Genomic DNA, 24,460 nt, shown 5'->3' on the forward strand with positions numbered 1-24,460 from the left:
AAGGTGCCTATGTGTAAATGTTTATTAAATAAAATCTCTCCACTCAATTCCTCGTTGCCGTTTCCTAATACGATCAAGTCATAGCGTCTCTTACATCGTGTCAAGAGTTCATTTGACAGTATTTCAGAATATCTTTCGGTAAACAAGTTTTTTTGTGTGTTTTTTTTCTTAACAAAATGTAAGCTATCCGTACTGTCGCATTTCATAAAAATAGTTGTTCATGTCTTTGAAACTACAGTATCAATGATGCAGTAAACCATATTTGTAGGTACACAGCTGTACAAGGTGAATAGTACTCGGTTAACACTACACAGGTATACTTGATGGGAACGTGCCATTGTTGTTCACAAAGAGCTGTGACTTTTTTTTGGTTCCTTTTACCGGATACAAAATGACTCACAACGGGCAGGGAGGCAGGGCGGATGTGTGAGTGGAGATGGAGGACATATGCTTTTATACTTCATTTCAGACCTTTACACTTGATAATACTCCAAGCATTAACTTTGCTTCAAATTAGACAAATGATCAGTGTGGATCTTGAAGGTTTTGGGCCATCATCAGCATGCAGTCAGTCAGTGTGTGACGTACATGGAAAATAGAGTCGCTGTCGGGCGGAAGCCGAAAGTCCGAATTTTGTCAGTTTCATATTTTTTCACAAAACGATACTATTGGTCAGTCCCCATGTGGATCTAAATTTTTTTTTTTTTTAGTGACAAGTGACTCAACTTAGGAGTGTTTGGCAATTTTTTGGATTTGACTGGCGAGAATTATTTTTAGGGCAGATAATGATCACTTCTTCATAAAAGAAGCAAAGTCATTTTTGTCACGAGCCACATTGTAGTTACGCTTTCCCGCAGAGGGTCCTTATGAGTGCGAAACCATATAAATATTTCGTCTTCTCGTCCTATTATTACACAATAAATTGATGGATAACTAGTTTTCAAATCAGATGTCAAGGATAATAGTTTGTTATTGTTCAAGTTACTGTAAAAAGTGGTTTGGTAACAACAACAACAACAAAAAAAAGCTTTTGCAATGCCTCAACATTTATTACATGACAAGTTTGAGTTTGACATGTACTTTAGTGTTAAATGCCTCTCCAAGTTAAGGGTCAAACTCAAACATAAAACAAAAATAATTACACGTGCATTTAAGACAACCTCACAACTTAGCCTTCCGCTAGCTTAATGCTAACAAGCAATGCCAAAACGCCATAGATAGGCTAACCAATAGCATCTTACGGTGCGGTGTTGTAACGCTTTAACCAATGCATATTTGAACAACCGGTGGCGCAACACATAGACAGGCAACATAACAAAACTCACAGGCATATATTCTTTAACCTCTGCAAAAAATGTTACTGCAGCTTACCGACAGTAGTTGTGAAACTCTTCTTTGTCTACGTGACTGTATTGCACTGCCTCCCGGTGGCTAAGTGGGACCACCAGAAGGAGGTGTGATAAATGAAACATGATCCACAAACTGTTTCATTCTTCACATTCAATGTACGTTTTTATAAAGTATGATATTATACTGTTATTTTCCTTATTAAAAACATAAAAAATATTTTTATGGGTTTTTTCGGTAATGGCATTTTCATTCATTTCAATGGGGAAAGATGATTTGAGGTACGATATATATTTAATAAACACCCCAAAGAAATGCATTTTTTTTAATTTCCTGAAAAATAATAGTTCGGAGATGTGACGATTCTGCACGACAGCGACGACATAGAACGTAGACCGGTCCTAATACTCTATGACAAAGTTAACAAATAAAGTTCGGGTTTGGATCCAGAGATTTAAAAAAAATAATAAATAAAAAATAGCATTTCATAAATTACAGAAAACTTCAAAATTGTAAATGGAAATGGAACCCTAATTGATAACGCCATAGGTTAGGCCATTGCTAATGCGTCTGTCTCCGAATGGTTTACCTTTTGTCACAATGACATTTGAAGTTGCTCCACTCCTCTCCCAAACTTGTCGAGGGAGAGGACTACAAAAACTGTTCGCTCGGTTTGTCTCTCTGCTTTTGGTTTGCCAAAGAAAAAGCAAAACATACTTCTATGCTCAACACTTTGTCTCTTTGACATGTTGTGTTCCACCTGGGAGGCGCGACTGTAAAACGAGTAGGTACTGTAAAGGGGAGTGCAAAAGTTTTTCTTTTCAGCTAATCATGGCAACATTAATTAATATTCCTTTGATAGAGTGCTCAATGACTCTATGCAAATTAATAAATGGGGGAAACTATTTTGCGTGTTGAGAAGTTTGATATCCCACCGTGCCAAGTTTTCAATATTGGTATACGATTGACAGCAATGATTCATTTTTACTTTTTTTTTTTATTTCCAAATACTGTAGGTACATTTTTCATTTGACCTCTGGTAATTAATTCTGACTTATATAGTTTGATTCGATAATAAAAATGCTACCAATCCTACTTTTGCAGCTCTGATTATGATTATGACCAGCAGCAATGCTACAGACCCGTTGTTGCAACAGTGTCGAGACCAGCAGGCTGATGTGGGCGCGCATGCTCACTGGCGCCACCTGCCGCCGTTCCGTGCCCTGCGTCCCTAATTTTTTACTGCATTGGTTTTGAGTAAGGCACTCGGCCCCCTCATCATCCTCGTCTTCCTCACACTGATGCCCCTCTCCCACAGTGATGTGGTACACGTAGCACAGTTAAAAGGCTTTTAGAAATGAACTGGAGTGATGAAGCTGCTTTTTTTTTTTTTTTTTTTGCCCCCCCCCCCCCCCACCTTGTTTTTGGAGCATTGAAGGAACACGTATGGAAAGCCGTTTTGACTATTTTCATAGCCTTGATATGCAGCTTAAAGGTCCCATATTATGGCTATTTTAGACCTCCATAGAGTGAGTCTCTAACATGGACTTAGTATCAAAGTGTCAGTTTCATTTATATATATATAAAAAAAAAAAAAAACACCTTGGTTTTGTCATACGAGTGTCCAGAAAAGGCCCTTCTGTCACTACTACTGTTTGACCCGGTTTTGTATCCGCTTTGACCATATTTGGCACAGACTGCCCCCATTCCTCTGATTGGTTGCCTCCGTGTAGCAGACCCATTTGGCAGAGTACACGTTTGTTATGTTGACCGCTGGCTCGACAGCGGAAGTGGAAGCCGGAGATCTTCGCTAGTGACGTAGATAAGTTTGAGAAATTCCAATGGGCTGATTTTAGGCCTCTCGGCAGAAAAAATAACTCAGGAATGCGTGGATGATTTTAATTCATACTTCACATTTTTACTGAGGCACCATAGAGCCAATATTACATGCCAAATATTAGAAAAAGTTGGTTTGGAAAAATATGGCACCGTTAAGGTGCTAGTGTGGACAAAGAGCATACTAGTACATAGACCTTTTGAACTGCATATCAAGGATACGGGGGGAAAGAAAAGCTCATACGGCTTCCCATAAATACAACGATACTATGCACAATGGTTAACGTATGCTTGTGTACAGAACTCAGTGTAGTAGTGTGACTTCTTTTTCTTCATCTTCCAAGCCTGCTGTCACTAGTATATAAAAAAAGGAGAACAAAGTGGCCCTCGTTCACGTTTTGGGAGTCCCATGCAGAGGCTGGCCATTTTGCGGCCGTGTCTTTGATATGTAGTCAGTCGAGGCCCGGAATAATTCCATCCTGGTGTTTTTGGATCCTCTTCATCTGCTTGTTTACAACAATAAATGTACACATTTTTGACATCTTTACATTTACAGTATATGATATATTTGTTAGGCATGTGAGGAGTAATGTGGGACCGACTTGTAGAACCGTGATTCCCAACCTCTGGGGCCATTTCTTTTGGAAGTGATGATATTAAAGTGTTTTGGGATCCTGGTTTCTTGTATATTTACATTTATAATCTATTTATAGAGGCATTTATAATAATTTTTTTTGGGGGGGGCTCGGTCCTTATCCACCGCAAATAGCCAATAAAGGTCGGGAAACACTGTTCTAGAAGGTTTTCTGTCTGCATGGACCCAAAAAATATTTGGGTGTGCATTATCGGGCTCCTCCCGCTATGTTACAACAACTGTGAGAGTTGATCAGGTTTTTAAGGTGGCGGGTGTAATAATCCTCTTGTAAATGAATATCTGAATATGAGTTGAGGACAGGATGAAGAAGGGAAAACTGATAAAAAGCCCATCCCGTCTACCTGCTGACAGTGGAGGTCCAGGACCTCAGGGTGGCAGGCAGTTTATCCGGCCCGGGGATGTTCCAGGGCCCCGGGGAGGTGGCGGCAGCTCTCCTGGCGGGGGGCTCCTCGGTGCTCTTAGAGGGGCAGAAGAGGCCGGAGTGGCCCCCGGAACGCTCCTCCTCTCTGGGGTAAAGCCCTGTGGTCAGCAGCCTCTCCTGGAGGCCGGCATGGGCGTCTCCGCCAGCCAGGGAGGTTCCGTTGGGAGTAACACTCAGGTAAGGGTCCCACGGCCAGAGAGCGCCCGCCGCCTGGGTGCCCAACCCTTTTCCGTCACAGCAGGGGGAGCAAGCGTCCCTCTGCCTCCCCAGGACGGCTTTGGCGGGCAAAACCCGAGGCTGCCTGGTGCCCGGCCCGCGCTCGGCCTCTCCTCCCTGCCCCCGGATCATGCACTTCTGCTGGGTGGACCTGCCACCTGTAGCCCCTCGAGCCGAGGAGCTGTGGTCCGTCGTCACCTGTGGAGCTTTGTCCGCCGCCATGCACGCCGCGGCCTCAAGAGGGAGCGGATGAGGGGAATCCAGGGATGCGGCCGGATGGGATGCAGGCAATGGACTCTGTTGGGCTTCGAGGGTCACTTCCGGCAGGGCAGAGTGGATTGTAGGAAGGGAATCCCAGGGGCCGACACAGTCTGTTGAAGACCAGGGAAAAGGCATAAAGGGAGCATTACCAAGAAAGATATATGTCGCGGATTTTGAAGCGATCATGTTTTATTGGGTTTTACTCTAGACAGGCAAGTCGCACATCTTCAGTGTCGTACCACGCGACATGCTGGGCAGCACTGAGGCTTACTGGACGACGTGCAGTGTAATTAACAGCAAGAAAAGAGGCAGAGAGGGTCCCGTAATAAGTAGGTAAAAAAAAAAACAAACTAAGCTCCTGTAATAGTCGTTCACACAAAGCAGAGAGAGAATATATGCTCGTGAGTTTTGTTCTATGCTTAGCTTTGAAAGTTCATAATCATTGTCACATTTATACTAATTTCCGTGAGCCCATCAATGGCATTTCACATTATATGCTAGCATTAAGATAGCAGATGTTCCTTAGACAAAATTACTGTGTATGGTTTGGTAGAACGTTTGGGTTTTAAATACACAATATTGAATTGCCTCTTGTTTTGTGTGTCAGTTTGACATGTAACTTCAACTGGGAGTGACAAATAAAAAGCTTGAAGCAAGCACACCTTGTATTTTTTTTTCCTTTCCTCAAAGTGATGCTATACGATTGTCTTTCTATAGCACAGATTTTCACCTATCGCGGATGGGTATGCCACGTTTCGCCCGCATTCACCGTACCCGAAAACACACACACTTTATTGTCCATGCATTAACACATAATCATGCAAACGCACGCGCGCACACACACACACACACACACACGACTCTCCATGGCAACAAGAAGAGAAGAAAAGAGAAGACATGCAGTTTTGCACAAACCGTGTCTTTAGAGTGGCCCATTAGGAAGAAATAGGGGGAGCTTAGTGTGTCACCTTTCATGCACATGGACAGGTTGGAAGGTACCATTCCTGAGGGAAGGCAAGTAAAAGCCTAATATGCCAATCGTCCGACTTCAAGCGTAAACATGTCACACAGAGACAATTAATGACAGGAGCCAGACATGAAGAGTCACATATGGTTAATATGCTTGTTAATGTGCTTTGGAGTAAACAAAACAAAACAAAAGAAAAAAAGCATCAATACACTGCTCACAAAAAGTCAGGAATATTCAGCGTTCAGTGACCTTAATCTGACCTTCTCCAAACTTGAATGTCCAGCTGTTGAATGTTTCAGTCATTTTTGCACAACAAGGAGCTGATTGGAAAAATGAGTAACAGTTGTTTGATCCATGAACATTTCCAAGGGCGTGCACTTTGCCTTTCTGTGACTCTTCCAGTCTCTCTGGAGCTGTTGCAACCGACTAATGACAATCCTGACGGAAGGCTTCAAGCAGGATGTGTTGTTTTTTTTTTTTTGCATCATATATTAGCATTTAGCTAGCAGACTTTGGTTGGACGAAATGTTATGATTTGGTTAAACATTTTGGTGTTGAAATATCCAATGTTATATTCTCTTTTGTTTTAAGTGTCTGTCTGTCTGTCTGTCTGTACGGGAAGCTTACGTGAGCGTCGTCTTTTCATTTCCTCAAAGTAATGTTACATCGCTCATTTCTTAAACGATATATATAATTAACATACATACATTATATTGTATACATTTATATACACATTCAATTGCTGTAGCATCGATGCTAATTTATGTTAGCTCATGAGTCTTTTCCCATGAAATGTTAGCATTAAGCTACCAGACTTTGATTAGACAAAATGATGTGGTTTGGTTGAATGTTTTGGTGTTTGAATCGACAATGTTGTGAGGCTTCAAAGGGGATGTTGTGATGTTGTCAGCGGGAAGTGGCCACTGAGCTTATGACAACATAAGCAACAAAGATGGAGAGACTGGAAGAGTCACAGAAAGACTTGGAAGTGCACAGCCTTGGAAATGTTCATGAATCAAACACCTGTTGGGAATTGTACCGTTCAGTTTCGTGTTAGAGAGGAGCAAACTATGCAAAAAGTACTGAAGCGTGAAACAGTTGAGAAAAGGTCAAATTAAGTTCACCTGTAAAGGTCATAGTGCATTTTAGGTTCATGCTGACATTTTCCTCCGAAACCTCCAACTTTTTGTGAGCAGTGTAAAAGTGAGGAAGGGTCACGAGAGAGTGAACACTGGGAACAAGACCCACCGTATTCGGGCACCTGTCCCGTGCCTCTCTTCAACAGCAGTCGGACCCTGCGGCCCCCCGCCTTGATGAGTTCGATGGCCCGGGCATGAGTCATGTCCCGAGTGCTGTCGCCGTTGATCTCGATGATTTGGTCCCCAACCTGAGGACCGCACGTACACACGCACGCGGACGCACAGATATACAAATTCACGGAGGTGACCTTGGTCATATTCTATACGTTAATACATTCCAACTTCATACGAAGTAAATGTGAAACACTTACAGTTTTGTTTTTTATATTACAATTGAGGTCCATATGACATATTTGAGCTCACCCTCATCCTCCCGTTGCGTACGGCGGGTCCGTCCTCGGCGAGGCGCAGCACGAACAGGTCCATCTTGTACTCTCTGCCCCCGCGGATGCTGAAACCGAAACCTTTGGAGCTTTTCTCCAGCTCCACTGTGAAGTAATCAAAGTCCTGCAGAGGGGGAATCTAAAAACAGAACCAAAAGCAAAAAAACAGGGCATCGTGAAAGCACAGCAGGTGGAACATATTGTACAGGTCTTGCGCAGTGAAAGCAGCACACGAGTATAGCCGATATTAAAAGTCTACGCGCCCCCTTCAAATGCTTACTGTGAAAGAAGAAATGAGAGCACGATAAATAACTTGGAAACCTCAATTATCAATGTGGAGGGAATTCCAAATAGCAGTCAGTGGTGGCACTAGCCCAACCGACGCAGTGGAGATTTCAAAATTCCACGCGTTTTCCAGATGATAATTCCCACAATTGTTGGTAAGGGGAAAAAATGAAAATAACAAATGTAAAGAAATCCTTTGTGACATTTGAGAAAACAGAAATGGATCATTGTGATTCAGTCAAAGGGACGTGAGTGCGTTTCGCCTGCATATGACTCACAACTGCAGCCGAACTCGTCTTGGAGACGTCCAAGCAGTTCTCACAAATTCTGCATTTAGTTAAGTTTGTTTTGAAACCCAAACCGTGTTTCGAAACCCGACTTTGAAACCCTAAGCCTGTTTAGAAACCCGGACCGTGTTTTGAATCCCTACTTTGACACCCTAACCCTGTTTTGAAACCCTAATCCTGTTTTGAAACCCAAATTTGAAACCTTAACCCTATTTTCAAACGCTAACCCTGTTTTAAAACCCTACTTTGTAACCCTAACCTTCTTTGAAACCCTAATCCTGTTTTGAAACCCAAATTTGAAACCTTAACCCTGTTTTGAAACCCTAACCGTGTTTTGAAACCGTAACCCTGTTTTGAAACCCGAACCATGTTTTGAAACCCTACTTTGAAACTCTAAGCCTGTTTTGAATCCCTACTTTGACCCCCTAACCCTGTTTGAAACCCAAACCCTGTTTTGAAACCCTACTTTGAAACCCTAATCCTGCTTTGAAACCCAAATTTGAAACCTTAACCCTGTTTTCAAACGCTAACCCTGTTTTAAAACCCTAATCCTGTTTAGAAACCCAAATTTGAAACCTTAACCCTGTTTTGAAACCCTACTTTATAACCCTAACCCTGTTTTAAAAGCCTACTTTGAAACCCTGACCCTGTTTTCAAATCTTTTTTGGAAAGATTTCACTTGATCTCATTTCTTACACGAGCACAAGGTGCGTAGACTTTTGCTATCCAGGGCAGCGATTGCGATACCTGCGGCCGAAACTCTGCAGCGATCCCCAGGGGGAACTGCGCGGCTGCCGTGTGCTGCCTGAAGTCCAGCAGGCCGGGCGGGTGCCGGTAGTCCAGCGTCGGGGGCTGCCGGTAATCGGTCACCGGCGGGTGCCGGTAGTCTACGGGTGGTTGCCTGTAATCAGTGAACGGAGGATGGCGGAAGTCAGGTTTCACATCCTGTCTGGCTTTAACCTCAGACCTGTGAGGAGGGAAAAAGCAACACAATCTGAGAGAGTTTTGTCTGGAGGACCGTCTGTGTGCGCAAGCGTGTTGAGTGCTCCTCCGTCATATTGGAGCGATCGTGTGGAAGATTTATAGACGTTTTTTGGAGATGATTATTGTGATATACAGCTCTGGATATCAAGAGGCCAGTGAGCGAGTCTTCTTCTCGCTTCCTCAAAGTGATGATACAGTATAGCTCCCATTTCTTGACATATGTTTTTAACATTATAATATACGGTATACGCATCTGACATTTTTCAAAATGATTTGGGAGTTTTTATATAATCTATATAGGACATATGATGTTTTAAAAAATAGATATTTTTGAATATGTATATGTAGGAACTGTGTTTTCAGTGCTCCTGGCTGACATGGAGGTCAATGCTCCTCATTGTGGTGTGTGTGTGTGTGTGTGTGTGTGTGTGTGTGTAAAGCGTGGGTCACTAAAAGAAAAAGCTTTTGAAACTTTCATCAAGCTCTCACTTGTAAAATGGGTAAAAAGCCACAGCTGGGTCGGAGTGCTACTCCAGAGTGTGTAGACACACACACACACACACACACACACACACAACTGTCACTGATTGCTTGCATTCGTGCATTATCCAAGAGACACCTCGAGGTGAATTATTCAGCGTCACCGACTGGATGGAACTCGGCTAAGTCAGAAGAGAGAGTCAGGAACTTACTACATGGGCACGCTGGCACACTCGACATAGTTTTATTTTATTTTCTGTTTGATTTTTTTGATTTGTCACTTTACAAAGGCCACCGGTACGGAAAGCCGCACATGTATTCCAAATCCTCGATACCTGGCTTAAGACTCATGTTCTAGTACGTTCTTTGTCGTCACTCGTAGGAATGTCCATCTACTGTATCCTCCCTTCCATTCACGCAGCAGCACTCCTTTCCATCCATCCAACTTGCAGCCGTCCTGCCGTTCATTCATCCGAGCTACAATCCATCCATCCATCCATCCATCCATCCATCCTTCTCGCCGCTGCTGTTTTGCTGTCATACCTTCCGTCATGTAGGTAGACTTGCGGCGGGGGTCCAGAGGGATGGCCGACGGGGCTCTGCTGCGTTCCGGCCGGCGCCGGGTGCGATGCCGCCGGTGCCGGAGGACAAATGAGGATTTGGCCGGTCTGAGCTGGTGCCTGAGCAGGCTGGACCGACGCCTGGCCCGTCTGAAGGGCCGCCTGACCGGGCAGCTGGGCGCCGCCTTGGCTCGTCAGGACTCCGGGGCTGGGCTGGGTGCCGTGTTTCTGGGTCATGGGGCTCTGCTTTTCTGAGCCGGGCCCAGACTGGGAGCCTGTTGGGGGTGGGGGGCATCAGACCACATAAGCTCATTCCCTCATTCCCTACTCCCTAGTGACAATATGGGGGTATTGTATAGAATGGACTGCGTCTATCGTTCACTCAACAGCCAAATGGAAACTAGTTTTGTTCCACTACGCATAAGCAGTGCACTTGCCTTCCTCTGGTATGATGTGCAGCGTGACCGTGAGGCCAGCGTCTTTGATGAGCTTGACGATGTCGGCATGCGGCATGCTGATGATGGACTGGCCGTTCACCGCCAAGATCCGGTCGCCCACTTTTAGTTTGCCGCATCGGTCTGCGGGGCTGCCCTCGATTATACGGCCGATTTTGTGGGGCACGGCTTGGAAGAAGAGGAAGCACGTACGTTTTTGTAACAAGTATGTTAAAAAGAAAACAATGTCCTGTGTAGTACACACTTTATATATTGAGAGTGGATGAGGTAGGTCGGATCGCTAAGTTACATGCAGGTTGGATATAAAGCTATTTATGTAAATTAAGTCGATAGGTAGGTTGGATAGATAGTTAACTCCGTTGGATTGGTTGCATAGGGAGGTATGTGGGTAGGTTAGACAGGTAGGTAGTTAAGTAAGGTACATAAGTGGGAAAAGGCGCTGCCCCACCACGGACGTTGGTCACCACATGACATGAAGAATTTTTTAAGAATAAAAATATTGACAATAGATTCAAAACACACAAATATTTACCCAGTGACTCTCGATGACAGTTTGACATGCAGTAGCTCCTCTTTATATATATTTCTACGCAATAGATAGGAGCAATGTGGGGCGCTACGTTCCAGCGACATCACGCTCCACTTGGGCGTTGGCGTGTTCGGTGGCATGTGAACTTGCGGGCGTCAAAGTTCACTTGCTGTCTGCCGGAATTTCTATGTATTTATTTGATGTTTTACCTCTGATCGTACCTTTGTAATTTTGAAGGTAAATGTGCTATTACAGGGGTGGCCAACTAGTCAGAGACTAAGAGCCACTTTTCTTCCTGTGTTACTGCAAAGAGCCACATACACGGGTACACATGAACATCATCTTTTAATCATGTATGCACGCATACACAGACCTCTGCTCAGCCAGATCTAATGAAAATAACCACACCAACATGATAATATCAGTAATTTTCAACAGTTAACATTGTGTCTCACACACACAAACTCTCAGTTCAAGCAAGTCCACAAACAATAAAATAATAATTTTCAATAACATCTTTCTCTTACTATGCTGCTTAGTGAGACTTCTGGCATTCCTTATCTTGAACAATCCTCTTCAAATCTGGCTTGTATTCTGTTGTTGCCACTCTAAGCAATTCTTTCAAATGAGTGTCAGTCAGAAGAGATCGATGCTTTGATTTCACATGTTTCAGGGTAGAAAACACAGACTCGCAGACGTACGTTGACCCAAATATGGACAGTATCTTAAGCGCAGCTCGTTTGATGTTGGGGTATTTTTCAATTGGCACACTTTTCCAGAACTCAACGGTCCCTTCCCTTAAAACAGTTTTCAGTTGATCCTCCTCACAAAGGTCGATCATCTCCAACTCAGCCGCAGCCTCATCTGTGACGAGCGGGGCTTTCAAACAGTCTGGCTTCCAAGCCAGCTGATATGATGCAAGCGTTACGGTCTCTGAGTGTTTTGTAATTTTTTTGAAAAACTGCACCTGCTTTTCAAAGCGACCAACTTGTTCTTGCGAAGTTCAGTCCCTTTTGGAAATTCCTGTTCGATGTTAGGGTGGAGTGAGCTGAAGATTTGAAGCTTTGAAATGCGCTAATGCTGCGTGACATATAAGGCAGATCGGCTTGCCATTACGTTTAACAAAAAAATATAAACTCTCCCACTCTGGCAAAAACGTCCTGTGTTCTTCTTCATATTTTCGTTTGGATGTGCTTTTTTTCCCTGCCATTTCAAGAGGTAACTTGTCGGAAATTGTTTACAACACAAATGATGTCACACCAAAGATTCTCTCGTCGCTCGTTTGACGTCACTCAAACAGGCTTACATGGTCAGTGTGCCATCTAGCTGTAGGGGAGTGAATGACAGCGCCAGCCAAGAATTTTTGACGCATGTCATGTTACAGCTCCTGAAGAGCCGCATGAAACTAGTTAAAGAGCCGCATGAGGCTCGCGAGCCGCGGGTTGGCCACCCCTGTGCTATTATGTGTTGCTAGCTTACGTTCATGCTAACGCGGCGTGATTGTGCTTCACAATACAGACGAGTGAAGATGTCACTATTGCTCTTGTTTATGATTTAATAAACAAACACAAAACATTGTCAATATAACTACAATGTTAGTAATGTCCCTCTCTGTGACACGTTTAGTGTGAAACACACAATTTAAGTTATTAATGTAACGGATTGCCAGCAGCCTTTAGGCTAGGCAGGCAGGTTGGGTCGATATTTAGGTAGTTTGGATAGGCAAGTAATTAGGTATGGATCAACTTACTGATGACAGCGGCGTTCTCCGGCCTGTTGAGGGAGCTGATGATGACGAAGCCAAAGCCTTCGTTCTCCTTGCGGTGAATGAGCACGTCGCTGGTGTGCAGGGCCGAGCCGTCCGAGGCCACGGCGGCGGCGGATGCGGGGGCTCCCGGGGCCGCGGCGTCATTGCGGGGCGAGCTGTGCTGAGTGGACACTAAGCTGGGGCTGCGGCCGTTCACGGGGCACCCTTCGCCTGGAGGGGACGTAGTCAATAAGCAATGTGTGGAGCTTCACCAATAGACTTTCTAACGGCATAACATCGACTTAATACAATGAATATGAAGATCGATGGAAAATCTCCTTTTTGGGTGAAATTTAAGGTTATTTGGGGGATCCTTCAACTACGGCTCGCTCAGCCCTGCGAGTTCCCGTACCCCAGTTTGAGAACCTTGCTATAGATAACGTCTGTGCTGTTAAAATCCCTCCTCCATCTCCTTCCCCCTCCTCACCGGGCATGTGCAGCCTCCTCCTCACGGTCAAGCTGACTTGGCCGTTGCGAGCGGCGGCGTGCATCAAGTCGATGACGTACTTGTGCGGCTTCCCGGCGACCACGTTTTTGTCCACCGAGATGAGCTCGTCCCCCGGCCGGAGTCGGCCGTCGCGCTCGGCGGGGGTGTTCTCGATGATGGCGCCGATCACAATCTGTTCGGAGACAAAGGCGCCGTTAGGAACAGGCCGCGGCAGAACGGCACGCTTAGCATGTCCGTGGCACACATTGCTCTGCTACTGTACATGTTAACAAGGCGTTCGTTTAGTATGGGAGGCAGTGGTGGGAAGTAACCAAGTACACAAATACTTTACTATTCTTAAGTAGATTTTTCAGGTGTCTGTGCTTTACTTGAGTATTTTTCTGACAACATTTTAGTTTTACTCTCAACATTTGAAAACCTATACACTACTCAGAAAAAAAGTTAGGAATATTGGGCTTCTGTGCCTTTCTGTTACTCTTCCAGTCTCTCTGTATCTCTGTTGCAACCTGCTGACGATGACGCTACGGCAGAAGCTCAATTTTCTAAAGCAGTTATTCTCATCAGCCAGAGCAAAGTCTCTGGTCACACAATTTAGATGATCCTTTCAAAAACAACAACAACTGCATTAAATGATGGCGGTGGACTCCGCTCTGGACTGGTTGCCAGCCAATCACAGCACCTGACATCCATGTTTGTGTTCAAGGTACAGTAGAGCTGGATGCGTCAAAGTGGCCAGCGAGCGCGTGCGCGAAGCGTGTTGAGGTTAGGCGGGCGTTACGACGGCGTGGGAAGCAGGTGTGCGAGGTTAAGTAAGCGTGAGCTCCAGCCCGTCCCATACGAGCCTTGTCACGGGCGTCCGGACTCACAGCCTGCACGGCCTCGTCTCCCCCCAGGATGCGGAAGCCGAAGCCGCTCTTCTCCCTCAGCAAGTGCACCTCCACCTCTTCGTACTCCGGACCTGATGCACACACGTCAGCGTCACAGCTTATAGCTCCTTCTTTTGGCAGCGGGCTCGTTCCAGAATTGGAGAAAATTTTCCCATGACGTTTCAAATAATCCATGTATAATATACAGAAACTAAATTGTAGTTGTCCGGAGACAAAGTGTTGTCGTAAAAGTCATTCCAAAATGTTATTTAAAATACCAAATCGCTTGTACCATCCTCTTGATGACCAATTTACATATCACATATAACAGTTACATTTAAGTTTTAAATCACCTTTTCGTTGAGGTCTTCTATGTAATTCTTCTTCTTCAAAAAAAAAAAAAAATTTCCAGACATTTTAAATAGTAATATTTATGCTCTGAAGTTGTGTCTCCCAACTAACACTGTTACTAAAAAACTTTTCAGCCATCTAGAGGATGAGAAAAAAAAGTAAGCTACATGACTCAGCAGAAATGATATCATCACACTAATTGCTCTTACCGTGGGTAGACCTAAGAGACTAAGTCCTCTTTTCTATTGTTCATATTCTAACATTAATATCAATATTGGTAAGTTTCTGTTTGACCTGTTAGCATAGCAGGTAACAGAGCTAGCATGTACTTTTGAGTAAAAACTAACGTTGGAATTTATTTGCAACCCTGGTACTGTACTTAAATAAATACTTAAACCAAATTAGTGGACAAATAAAATAGAACTTTCAACATTTAATTGAAAATGATTTATTCAGCGCTACTTGGTGCCTCAGTATCTGACTGAGGGTTGTGCCAAACACAGCAAAATATATGATTAAAAATATATCCAATAAAAAGTGTACTGTTGATGGTTTAGCGGGATGAATCAACTTCGGGTTTTTTTTTTTTTTTTTAACACCAGTTTTTCTTGAAAACATAACGAAAAATGATAAAATGTCATTTTTTTTCTAAAATGTTGGAGCCTAAATGGCCCTCCAATTGTGGAACGACCCAGCGACGCATTTGATTGGCTGCCCCCTCCGTCTCCCACGACGCTTTGACACAAGCAAACTCACGTCGGCTCTCGTAGATAGCCCTGGACTTTTCGTAAAGGTCGTACGGATCCGGCTTGTTCAGGTCGAAGCCTTCGGTGGAGTCCGGCACGGATGTGCGGTGCTGGGGCTGGTTGGGGAAGGGCGTGCCCGGAGGCAGGACAGGACCCGACAGGTTGGCCTGGGGGCTTCCGTGCGGGTCCCACTGGTCAGGTAACTGCAAAGAAAACAATCAATATTTAAGAATATAGGTAACAATAGCATATCGCGTAGTTTTTTTTTAATCCAGACCACTGAGCATTGACGTTATCTGAGAGTCCTGTAATACAGTATTTGTTGCATTGATTTTTTTTCTTCTTAAAATTGGTTCATAATTATTTTTTTTTTTTATACATTTACAGTATCTCATTGAACAATTATTGTGAAGAATTAAAACAAATACATTTTTCAATTTCTATCCGTCCCCCCATCTATCTATCGAGCTAACGAAAGCACAGTGCTAGGTTAACTTGCTAGCTCACGAAAGCGCAGTAAGAAAACAAAACAATACAAGTAATTTTCCGCATTTCAATGTCTTCTTTCTGACCCAAGTGTCCAAACTCGGGAAGACCTAGTTTGATACAAAAGGAAGACGGCAAGTACATAAAAATAAAAATATTGATAATGTATCAGAAGAATCAAAGAAAATGGGGTGGAAAGCACAGCGGACATGCTAATATTTAGCTAACTAGCATGTAGTTATCTAGTTACAGTAGGTCTAGCTTCTTCTAAGAATCCCGGCTTGGTGGCTCACTGGTCACAAAGCTAGTTAGCCTAGCTTAGCTTTCTAACCAGCAAACTACCTAGCTAGATTTCTCCTCCCTCTCTCTAGCTATCTATCTATGTTCGCTGAGTGTATACTGTATTTTGTTATATTTTTTTATGAGAATTTATCTCATAAATAGGGTGGAAGCAAAAAAAAACAACAACAAAACAAACAAACAAACAAAAAAGTCTTAATCACTTAAGCACATGAATTTCCCCTGTGAGGGACAAAGGATGATGTTCATATTGATATTCTGCTGTTTGTTGATTATTATCGTCATGCAATGTACACCGATCAATGGAGCATTACACCCCTGATGATCATTGTAATGATTTATTGATTCATTACAATTGATTGGTGCAGTGGTTGCTTCGTAGCAGAGAAGACCAAGCAATCCTAGACCCATGAGCGACGTTAAATTGCCAAGCTTTCTTTCCCTATGGCATACAGTATCATGTGGGCGGAGCATGGCATCGAAGTCTCTTAACTCATTAGCGCCCCCTGGAAAGTTTGAAAAAATGTGCCCCGAACACCAGTCATGTCAATCACTACGTAATTTAGTGGACATGTCGATCACAGCAGGACGAAAAAGTCACAAGGAGCTGAGCCTGAAATTGAACAGGAAGTCGGCCATTTTGATTGGAAGTAGCCACGGTGGCTTCACCAGCTTGTAAAGTATGTTGACAAAACAGGTGAATGTCATTCAATTATGCAGCTCCCTACACGAACAAAGTTGCAGATGATTGTACCAAGTTTTCGACTCGCAGCGACCGACACACTTTGGTAAAGTCAACACGAGGACAAAGAAGGACTTCATGGATGATAAATGGTCTCTCTGCAACCGGTCAGTCAAACAAGTTCAAGTCAAGTTTCAATCCTAGAATGTGAAGAAAGCGCAAAGACGTCAAGTCCAGACAGCTCATCTGGATGATGGATGATTGCCACTCAAGGAATCGTGTCACCCTCCAAGTGCCTGTTACTATATATATTTAGCTTCACTCACTCAAGTATGCCGCAAAGACAAACAGCCACTTGGCCGGGCGCAGATACGATAATGAATCGAATCCATATCCACAGAGAAGAGATTCATCAGGCGCTGAATATTCCGCGTTAGTGCTATGAATGGGTGGTGACTGCAGAGTGTGGTGCAGTGTGAAATCTGAAGAGTGTTGCGCAAATTGGAGGCACCGCCTCCTCATTCGCTCATAACGCGAAACCTCTAACAACTCTGAGGCGGCACCGCTTTTGTGCCTCGAACGTGCTTCAGTGCTGCAAGCCGCCAGCCGAAAACATCACGTAACCGTGCGTCGTACCTGTTTGGAGGCCTTCCATGGAGAGATGTGGCCTAAGGAGGGAAGAGAGACAAAGAATATCACAAATGGAAACTGTTTGACACGCAATTAACTCATCCGCTGCTGTGGACTTGTTTGTAAACAACTGTAATGACAAACAGATTCATGTAGATGGCAGCGTTGGATCACTTTGAATTTGAGATCAGCACAGCTTTTGAGTGGAAGAGAAAGATTAGACGGTGAATCTCGGCTTGTCACGTCAATTATGAGGGAGAGAAATGGAAACACGCTGGAAGTCGGACAAGTTTAGGCACATGACACTCAAACGGAATAAGTATATGTATGCTATAAACACAGTATGTGTTGCGGTAGGTAGTAGAAAGTGTGTGTCACGATCGTGAGAAGATGACATGGAATGGGGTGAATGACGAATGCCATGTTAAAAAAAAAAAAAGCCACAGACATTCATTTTTTGTTGTTTTATAGTTTGAGGTGTCACAAAAGCCAAACAACAGCATCAGAAATACTTTTCACAAAAAGCTTGTTTTCTACACGTGTTGGTCAGAAACCAGTGTTTTGGGGGAAACCTGTCACAGAACATTATTCTGCGGGTCTTGAACAGTCAAAATTTTGTATTTTTTGAGCCAAAGTTGTAATTTTACAAGAAAGCCTTTTTTTTTTTTTTTTAAAGAATAAAATCACAATTTTGTCACAAAAAACTCCACCAAGCATTCATGAGAAAAAAAGGTTTACGAGGATATAATATGAAGAAGGGGGGAAAAAAAGATTTACAAGGAAAACATATCTTCATTTTACAAGACTACACTTGCAATATTGTGAGAAAATGTCATCTTCTCTGATCAAAATTGTAATTTTCCAAGAATAAATTTTAATATCGCAGGTATTAACATATACTTACGTTCTGTATTTAGGTAAGGTAGCATTTACTGAATATGTCATAACATTGAATATTACAGACGTAAGATTTGTTAAATTTAAGTTATTTTCCTCCATGAATGTAATCAAGTAACATTGACTTAATATCTTTACAACAGATAAGGTTAGCAGTACTGTCGGTACATTTTACTTGATTTGACTTACTTTAAAATTTCAGTTCAAATTGTTAGTTTTTTAAGTCAATTCTATGAGTTGCAGCTTCAGTGTCAAAAATGTATACAATTGCAAATCTTGTGTCTTGGTGGGGATGTCCTAATATGTACAGCAAAGTTGGATTTTCCATTCCTGTGTTTTGTCTTTGTTTGTGAAAAGCTCCCTAATGTGCACCGCTGTTGCATTTGTTCTCTACATAATTACATCATTAGCTGCGGGCGAAGGCACAGACAACCTCCCACACACACGCACGCGCGCGCGCAGACACACACACACACACACACAAACAGTTTTCTGCGTGAGTTATATTTCATGCGCGTGTAGGAAGTGGGGAGCACACTAGTTGTCAGCACCACAGCTCCCCTGCGACGCCGCACAATCAAAGGAGGCGAGCAAGCAACGGCTGTAAAGCTGAGACCCAAATACATACATTGTACACGCACAGGAGATGCGCTGCATGCAATGGCTCTCTAGCATCAACATGTTTGTAACTCGATCTGCGCAAACAGACGCGCGGCAATCCTGCAGCATCGACGATGGATCCCGATGCCGAAAATACGTATTCTGATAGAAAGGCCAACGAGAATTTAGTAGCAATTGGGTTAGGGTTTAAAAAAAAAAAATGTCAGCTTAGACAAGCAGTATAGAAACTTAATCAATGGATGAATGAAGTAGGAACTGCACAAGGAAAATATATTTAAAAATAAATATATTAAAAATATATATATCTTTGTTTTACATAAAGAAATGTGAAGACGTATTTTTCAATTCTTTTTTGAAAAAGTATTTTCCATGGAAAATATTTTTTAGTTAAAAATGTTTCATCTGAATAAATGTGAATACATAATTTTTCACTTAATTCATTTATTTTGTATTTTTGATGTCAAAATGAAACATTTCACGTTAAAAAAATCTTTGTTTTATATGAATAAATATGAAGAAATTAAGGACTCATGTTTTGATATTTTTCATGTAAAAATCAAGTATTTTCATGTTAAATATCTGTTATTTGAATAAATGAAGTAATTTTCACTTATTTCAATTTTATTGTATTTTTCTGTGTAAATAAAGTGTTTTTATGTAGAAAATTTGGTTTATATCAAACGTAAAGAAATGCTGTTTTATTCACTTTAAAAAAGTTGTGTATTTTTCCAGTAAAAGAAAATCTATGAATAAATTAAATGTAATGAAATTAAATGTAGTGTTCTTAATGATTTTTGTATTTTTCATGTAAAGATTTATTTCATATTGATATTTACAATATCTCTTTTTCGTCTTTTAAGATTTTGATGAGCAAACAATTTTAATACTTAATTAAATTTAAATACAAAATAACACAAAAATATTGATGATTTGAAACATGTTGGTTTCATAATAAAAATGATAATTTACATTTCACTTTTTAAAGAAAGTCTTAGTATTATTTGCATCAAAATTCGCAAGTAAAAATATTTTCATTTTATACTAATTAATTAAAATAAATGAATTACATTTCAACATTTTCAGTTCTATAGTAATAAAAGGAATTTTCTATTTTATAGCAAATCTAAGTATTTTTTTCCACTTCAAATTTCATAGTAAAAAATATTGTGTTAAAAAAACAAAACAAAACAAAAAAAAAGCACTCCAAAATGCTGGCAACATGCTGCGTTTTGGTGGCATAATGTAACGTATTTAACACAGCTTGTCAGTGGCATGTCCCCAAATCCCAGAAGTGTGGAGCAGACATACTAACCAGTAAAGTGAGTGAGTGGAAAGTGAAAAAAACAGTGAAGAAGATTAAGTTCACTGAAAGTGAAGTTGAAAAACTAAAACAAAAAACAAATCAACGACGGAAAAGCAGTTCATTTCTTTACATTCTATTAGGTTATTACTGTATGCTTTTTTAATACATGACAATTGACAAAGGTTGAGTGTGGTGTCGGACCCAAGTGCAGCACACTGAACCAACGGCATAGTTGTAAAATATTTCAATAGCAACCGTGAGCAGTTAACTTCACAGTTGAGATGGTGAGACTTTGAAGATTGGGAACTGGAGCCAAAGCAATGTAATGCTCCGTAATCAACAGGTAGCAGGTCAGGGATGCTCACGCTTTGTCCACGATCCGCAGAGTGACGGACACGGGAAACTCGTACTTTCATCATCTTTGGAGCAGAACCCCCAACAGACACGGGGGACAGGCAGGCAGACATGCAAAGGCAGAACCCGGGGTCGGCGGCGGAAGGTGGAGGGAAATAAACATTTCATTCATTTCAGTGGGGAAGGTTATTTTGAGATGCGAGTGATTTAGGTCATGACTGGAATGAATAAAACCCGTCAGTCAAGGTACCGCTATACGTACTTTGTGTACAGAGTTATCTGAGTGTAAGTGACGAGTGGAGGGTTTTATGGACTAAGAAGCACCTCCTCCAGGGAATGCACAAAGCCCCGAAGGAATTGTAATAGCTCATTCATAGGAAACTTTCCTTAATGTGACAGGAAAATAAATTAGTCGTCCGTACGCGGCAATTGTCTAATCGTATTAAAACGGAGCGTCATCCCCACACAAGGCATTTAGGCTTCATTTAAATTCTAATCAAATTCATCAGCATATGTGCCGGATATGTGGCGCTGTTCTCACGGGCGTGCGGCTGAATTCCAAATGAGTGCCTGGTGGAGAACTTTTAACGCGTCACACCGAGCCCGCCGAACCCTGGACGGCGCTGGCTTCCCCGAGCGCTTTGGCCCGTGCGGCTTGGTTTTCGCCCGCCGCCGTCCACGTCCTTTGGCGCCCGGGAGCGTCTGTCTCTCACTTGCGGTTGGCTCGGCTTCAAGGCGGAACACATCAGGGGACGGAGCTCAGCGGAACTCTGGAAGAGAGCCCGCCACGGGGAAAGCCAAAGCTTCCCCGACAAACGCATGCAGTGCAGGTCTGACACCTCCACTGCGCTCACCTGAAATATTCCAGAACGGGGAAGCCAAACTCATTTTAGTCGCAGGCTACTCACTCTGCGCGCATACATATGTGTGTGTGCGTGTGTGTATATATACACACACACACGTGGATGGGAGTTTAATACATTTATCGCAATTAATTAACGACAAACAAATGAATTAGTTTAAGAAATTATTGCATTTTAACTGTATTTTGTGTTCCGCAAAAAGCGGAATCTTTTGTCAGTGCACTGATTTTCTGGTCCAGCGATTACAGTGACGCACACGTCAGAGCTCGCCGACCAAAATGGAGGAATGGGATGAAACGGTGCTACTTGGACTGAAGGGAGGCAAATTTCATTTAAAAAAAAAAAAAAAAAAAAAAAAGAGTTTTCATGTCACTGAAGCACTTCAACCCTTTGACATTGGATCCAGTTTTTCAGCTGCAACACATAAACCACTTAAAGGCAATGCTGTTCTTTAAAAAAAAAAAAAAAAAAAAAAAAAAAAAAAATGACCTGAAATGGCACTTTAACTTTAGGTCTGTTTAATTTTGGCCAATGATATTTTCTATTCGTTTTTTTCCCCTGTTCTGTATTGAAATGCAATTAAATGCACCCCCCCCCCCCCCCCCCCCCCCTCCCAGAATTAATAGTATTCCTGTCCGCGTCAATCATTTGATTCAGTTGTCCACTAAAATCGCTTTCAATTAAAACGTTGCTTTTTCGGACAAATATTGTCATACAATTCAAATTAGTCAAGCTCAATTAATTACAAAGCCTCTAAATAATTTGATGATTTTTTTCAATTGAGTCCCACCCATATATATATATATATATATATATATATACACATATATATATATATCTTATATATACACACACACACACACAGACACTGTATGCATATATATAAAAGGTGTTGCATGGTAGCTTTAAAGGATGTTGTCCTCTTTTTCATCCCATATAGGGCAGCGAGACACGTACAATCGAGTCACAACACTTCCTGGTGTGTCAGACTGATCGTCCCTGTGGGCTTGTTCTCTTCCCTTGTTTGATAAAGGAAAAACACTGGAAAGGCTAGAGGATGAAATGGCCTCCTTGGGGGGGGGGGGGGGCACGTGCATGTTGTTTGCGTGCAAGCAAATGCACATCAGAGCGAGAATGTCACTCAATAGAGCGCAGGCCTTTGTAAAAAGCCTCACACTCCTACTCTGGATCAGAACCAAATGGCACATTTTCACTGACGACCATCTATTTTATACAATTAACTTTAGTCATTAAAGTCTTTAAAGTATTTAAAATGAGGTTTGAAAATCGTGAACAATCAAGCTGTTGTCGCCACTCTGTTAAGCTATATGAACTTTTACGCAAGTACTGCTTTCAGGTACTTTATACAAGACTGTTCACTACTCAAATGAGGGGGGGAAAAAAAAAAAAAAAGGCTGGCATCGGCAACAAAAACTGGCCGCATCGTGGATGAGTGCAGTGTTGAGCACGTCTGCGTCACAGTTGTGAGGTCGTGGGTTCGATTCTCAGCTCCGCGAGCTTGCGTGCGTTCATTCGAGCAGGCCGCACTGAGTGTCCCGGCAATGCTTCACCACCAGGTGGCAGTTGGCGAGTCGTGCGTGCTGCCCGAGATGCTCGACTGACTGCTCAACCATCTGAGACTCTCGCACGCATTCGACTCTCTCTGCTCCGCACTCCACTGCTATCACTCCCCACACAACATCAATACGATCACTTGAGTCACATTCGGCAACAGTTTGCTGACACCAGTCCAACATGCTGCTCAATAATAATGCCGGGCATGCTCCAGGCTGACTGCTTGTCAGCGACGCACTGTGCATGCTTTTGCCATTTGTGCATTTCTGATTCTTTTTGACACTTCCATTCATATCATTAAATTTGCGAGAAAGCGAGTGATAGCGCCTGGGCCGCTAATTAAATATAAACGCAAACGTCCTTATTGTTGCGCCGTCACATCGGGAACAATACAAATTAACTGGCACTTTGTCACAGGGGGGAAAAAACTAAACAAACAACTTTAAAACAATAAAAACTAGCTGGCAAATGTGAACTGAAAATCAACTTGTGTGAGATGCGAAACGAATGTATGACAACCTATTTGAAATGCTCTCAGTCACTACTGAAAAGCTCTCACACCCACAAATGAAACATTTACACTGAAACGCTCTTACGCTATACTACTGAAAGATGCACACACACACACACACACTACTGAAATGCTCTCACACACCCTACACAAACATTCTCACACACTAAACTACAACGCTAACATCCACACGACTGAAACTCTCGCTCTCACATGCCCTATATTATAAATTACAGATAACTTCGTATAATGTATGAAAATATTTCAGCATAATGTATATAGTACTATACTACACTGTACCATACGTATACTGCATACTCAGTGTAATACAGTATACGAGCGTATTTCAGCAAAAATAATTTCATTAGTGTGCGTGGGAGCGTTTCAGTAGTGTACAGGATGTGAGCGTAATAGTTTCTTTTCCAAAATGATGGCTCTGAGGCGGGGTCTCAAGGATATGGACTCAATTCTCCAATGGCTTTCCAAAAGTATTCACTGCGCTCACAGGTGGCCACTCAGACAGGAAGCAGTCAAAGCCTAGCATCACACTCTCTTCTGCTATTTCAGGGCATATTCCCTCCCGCACAAGCCTTTGGCTTCTCAGGCACGGGAACATGCCCGACATATGCAGGAAATCAAAGGCATCGAAGTGCAGCTCATTATAATTCAAGTGACAGGTGTCAAGGAACGACAGCATCGCCTGAAATCTCTTGGAAGCGAGAAGAACAAAACCTGCTTTAAGGCTCAAGTGGGTGCAGGTGGAGACGGCGATCATTTGAAATGATCTGACTTCATATCAGTTGTCATTTGACACGTCATTAATAGTTCACTTCTTTTGACAGGATGCAGTTACTGTTTACGGTCACAATGTTCATTTTCTATACGGAAACGTTGAAATAATATATCATATCAGATGCGAGGATTGTGCCTGACACCAACGCTAAATTCTTTATCCTCCACGAAGAACGACGACCGTTACTGCGGCTTACTGAGGAGTTGCGACCGTCTCCATGTACCGTATATTCGTATGTCTGGATTATACTACCTTCTGGTGGCCAAGGCACACACACACCAGAAGGAGCAGCACAATGTCCATTGAACTGAAGCAAAAAAATGTGGCAAAAACGGTTTAATTTCTTGACATTCTATTTA

The 24,460-nt window shown here is 42.6% G+C and overlaps 1 protein-coding gene across 8 annotated transcripts in view; it reads right to left on the bottom strand.

Annotated features, from left to right (window-relative positions):
• Positions 1-7: 7 nt before the first annotated feature.
• The window catches only part of LOC133478083 (membrane-associated guanylate kinase, WW and PDZ domain-containing protein 2-like), a 109,077-nt gene continuing 84,624 nt past the window's right edge, over positions 8-24,460 (bottom strand). For 4 of the 8 annotated variants that reach the window (XM_061773663.1, XM_061773660.1, XM_061773665.1 and 1 more), the window contains 11 exons: positions 17,191-17,222; positions 15,097-15,289; positions 13,966-14,081; positions 13,103-13,295; positions 12,619-12,846; positions 10,322-10,507; positions 9,868-10,159; positions 8,608-8,827; positions 7,269-7,427; positions 6,955-7,093; positions 8-4,846 (listed from right to left, as the gene is read on the bottom strand). In XM_061773663.1, the coding sequence (XP_061629647.1) occupies positions 4,176-4,846; positions 6,955-7,093; positions 7,269-7,427; positions 8,608-8,827; positions 9,868-10,159; positions 10,322-10,507; positions 12,619-12,846; positions 13,103-13,295; positions 13,966-14,081; positions 15,097-15,289; positions 17,191-17,222 (2,429 nt within the window). In that variant the 3' untranslated portion in view covers positions 8-4,175. Of the gene's footprint in view, positions 4,847-5,651; positions 5,741-6,954; positions 7,094-7,268; positions 7,428-8,607; positions 8,828-9,867; positions 10,160-10,321; positions 10,508-12,618; positions 12,847-13,102; positions 13,296-13,965; positions 14,082-15,096; positions 15,290-17,190; positions 17,223-24,460 lie in introns of all 8 variants that reach the window. The other 4 variants (XM_061773667.1, XM_061773666.1, XM_061773661.1 and 1 more) reach the window with 4 other exon arrangements.

The sequence above is a fragment of the Phyllopteryx taeniolatus genome, chromosome 5 (genome assembly GCF_024500385.1).
Source record: "Phyllopteryx taeniolatus isolate TA_2022b chromosome 5, UOR_Ptae_1.2, whole genome shotgun sequence".
NCBI lineage: Eukaryota > Metazoa > Chordata > Actinopteri > Syngnathiformes > Syngnathidae > Phyllopteryx > Phyllopteryx taeniolatus.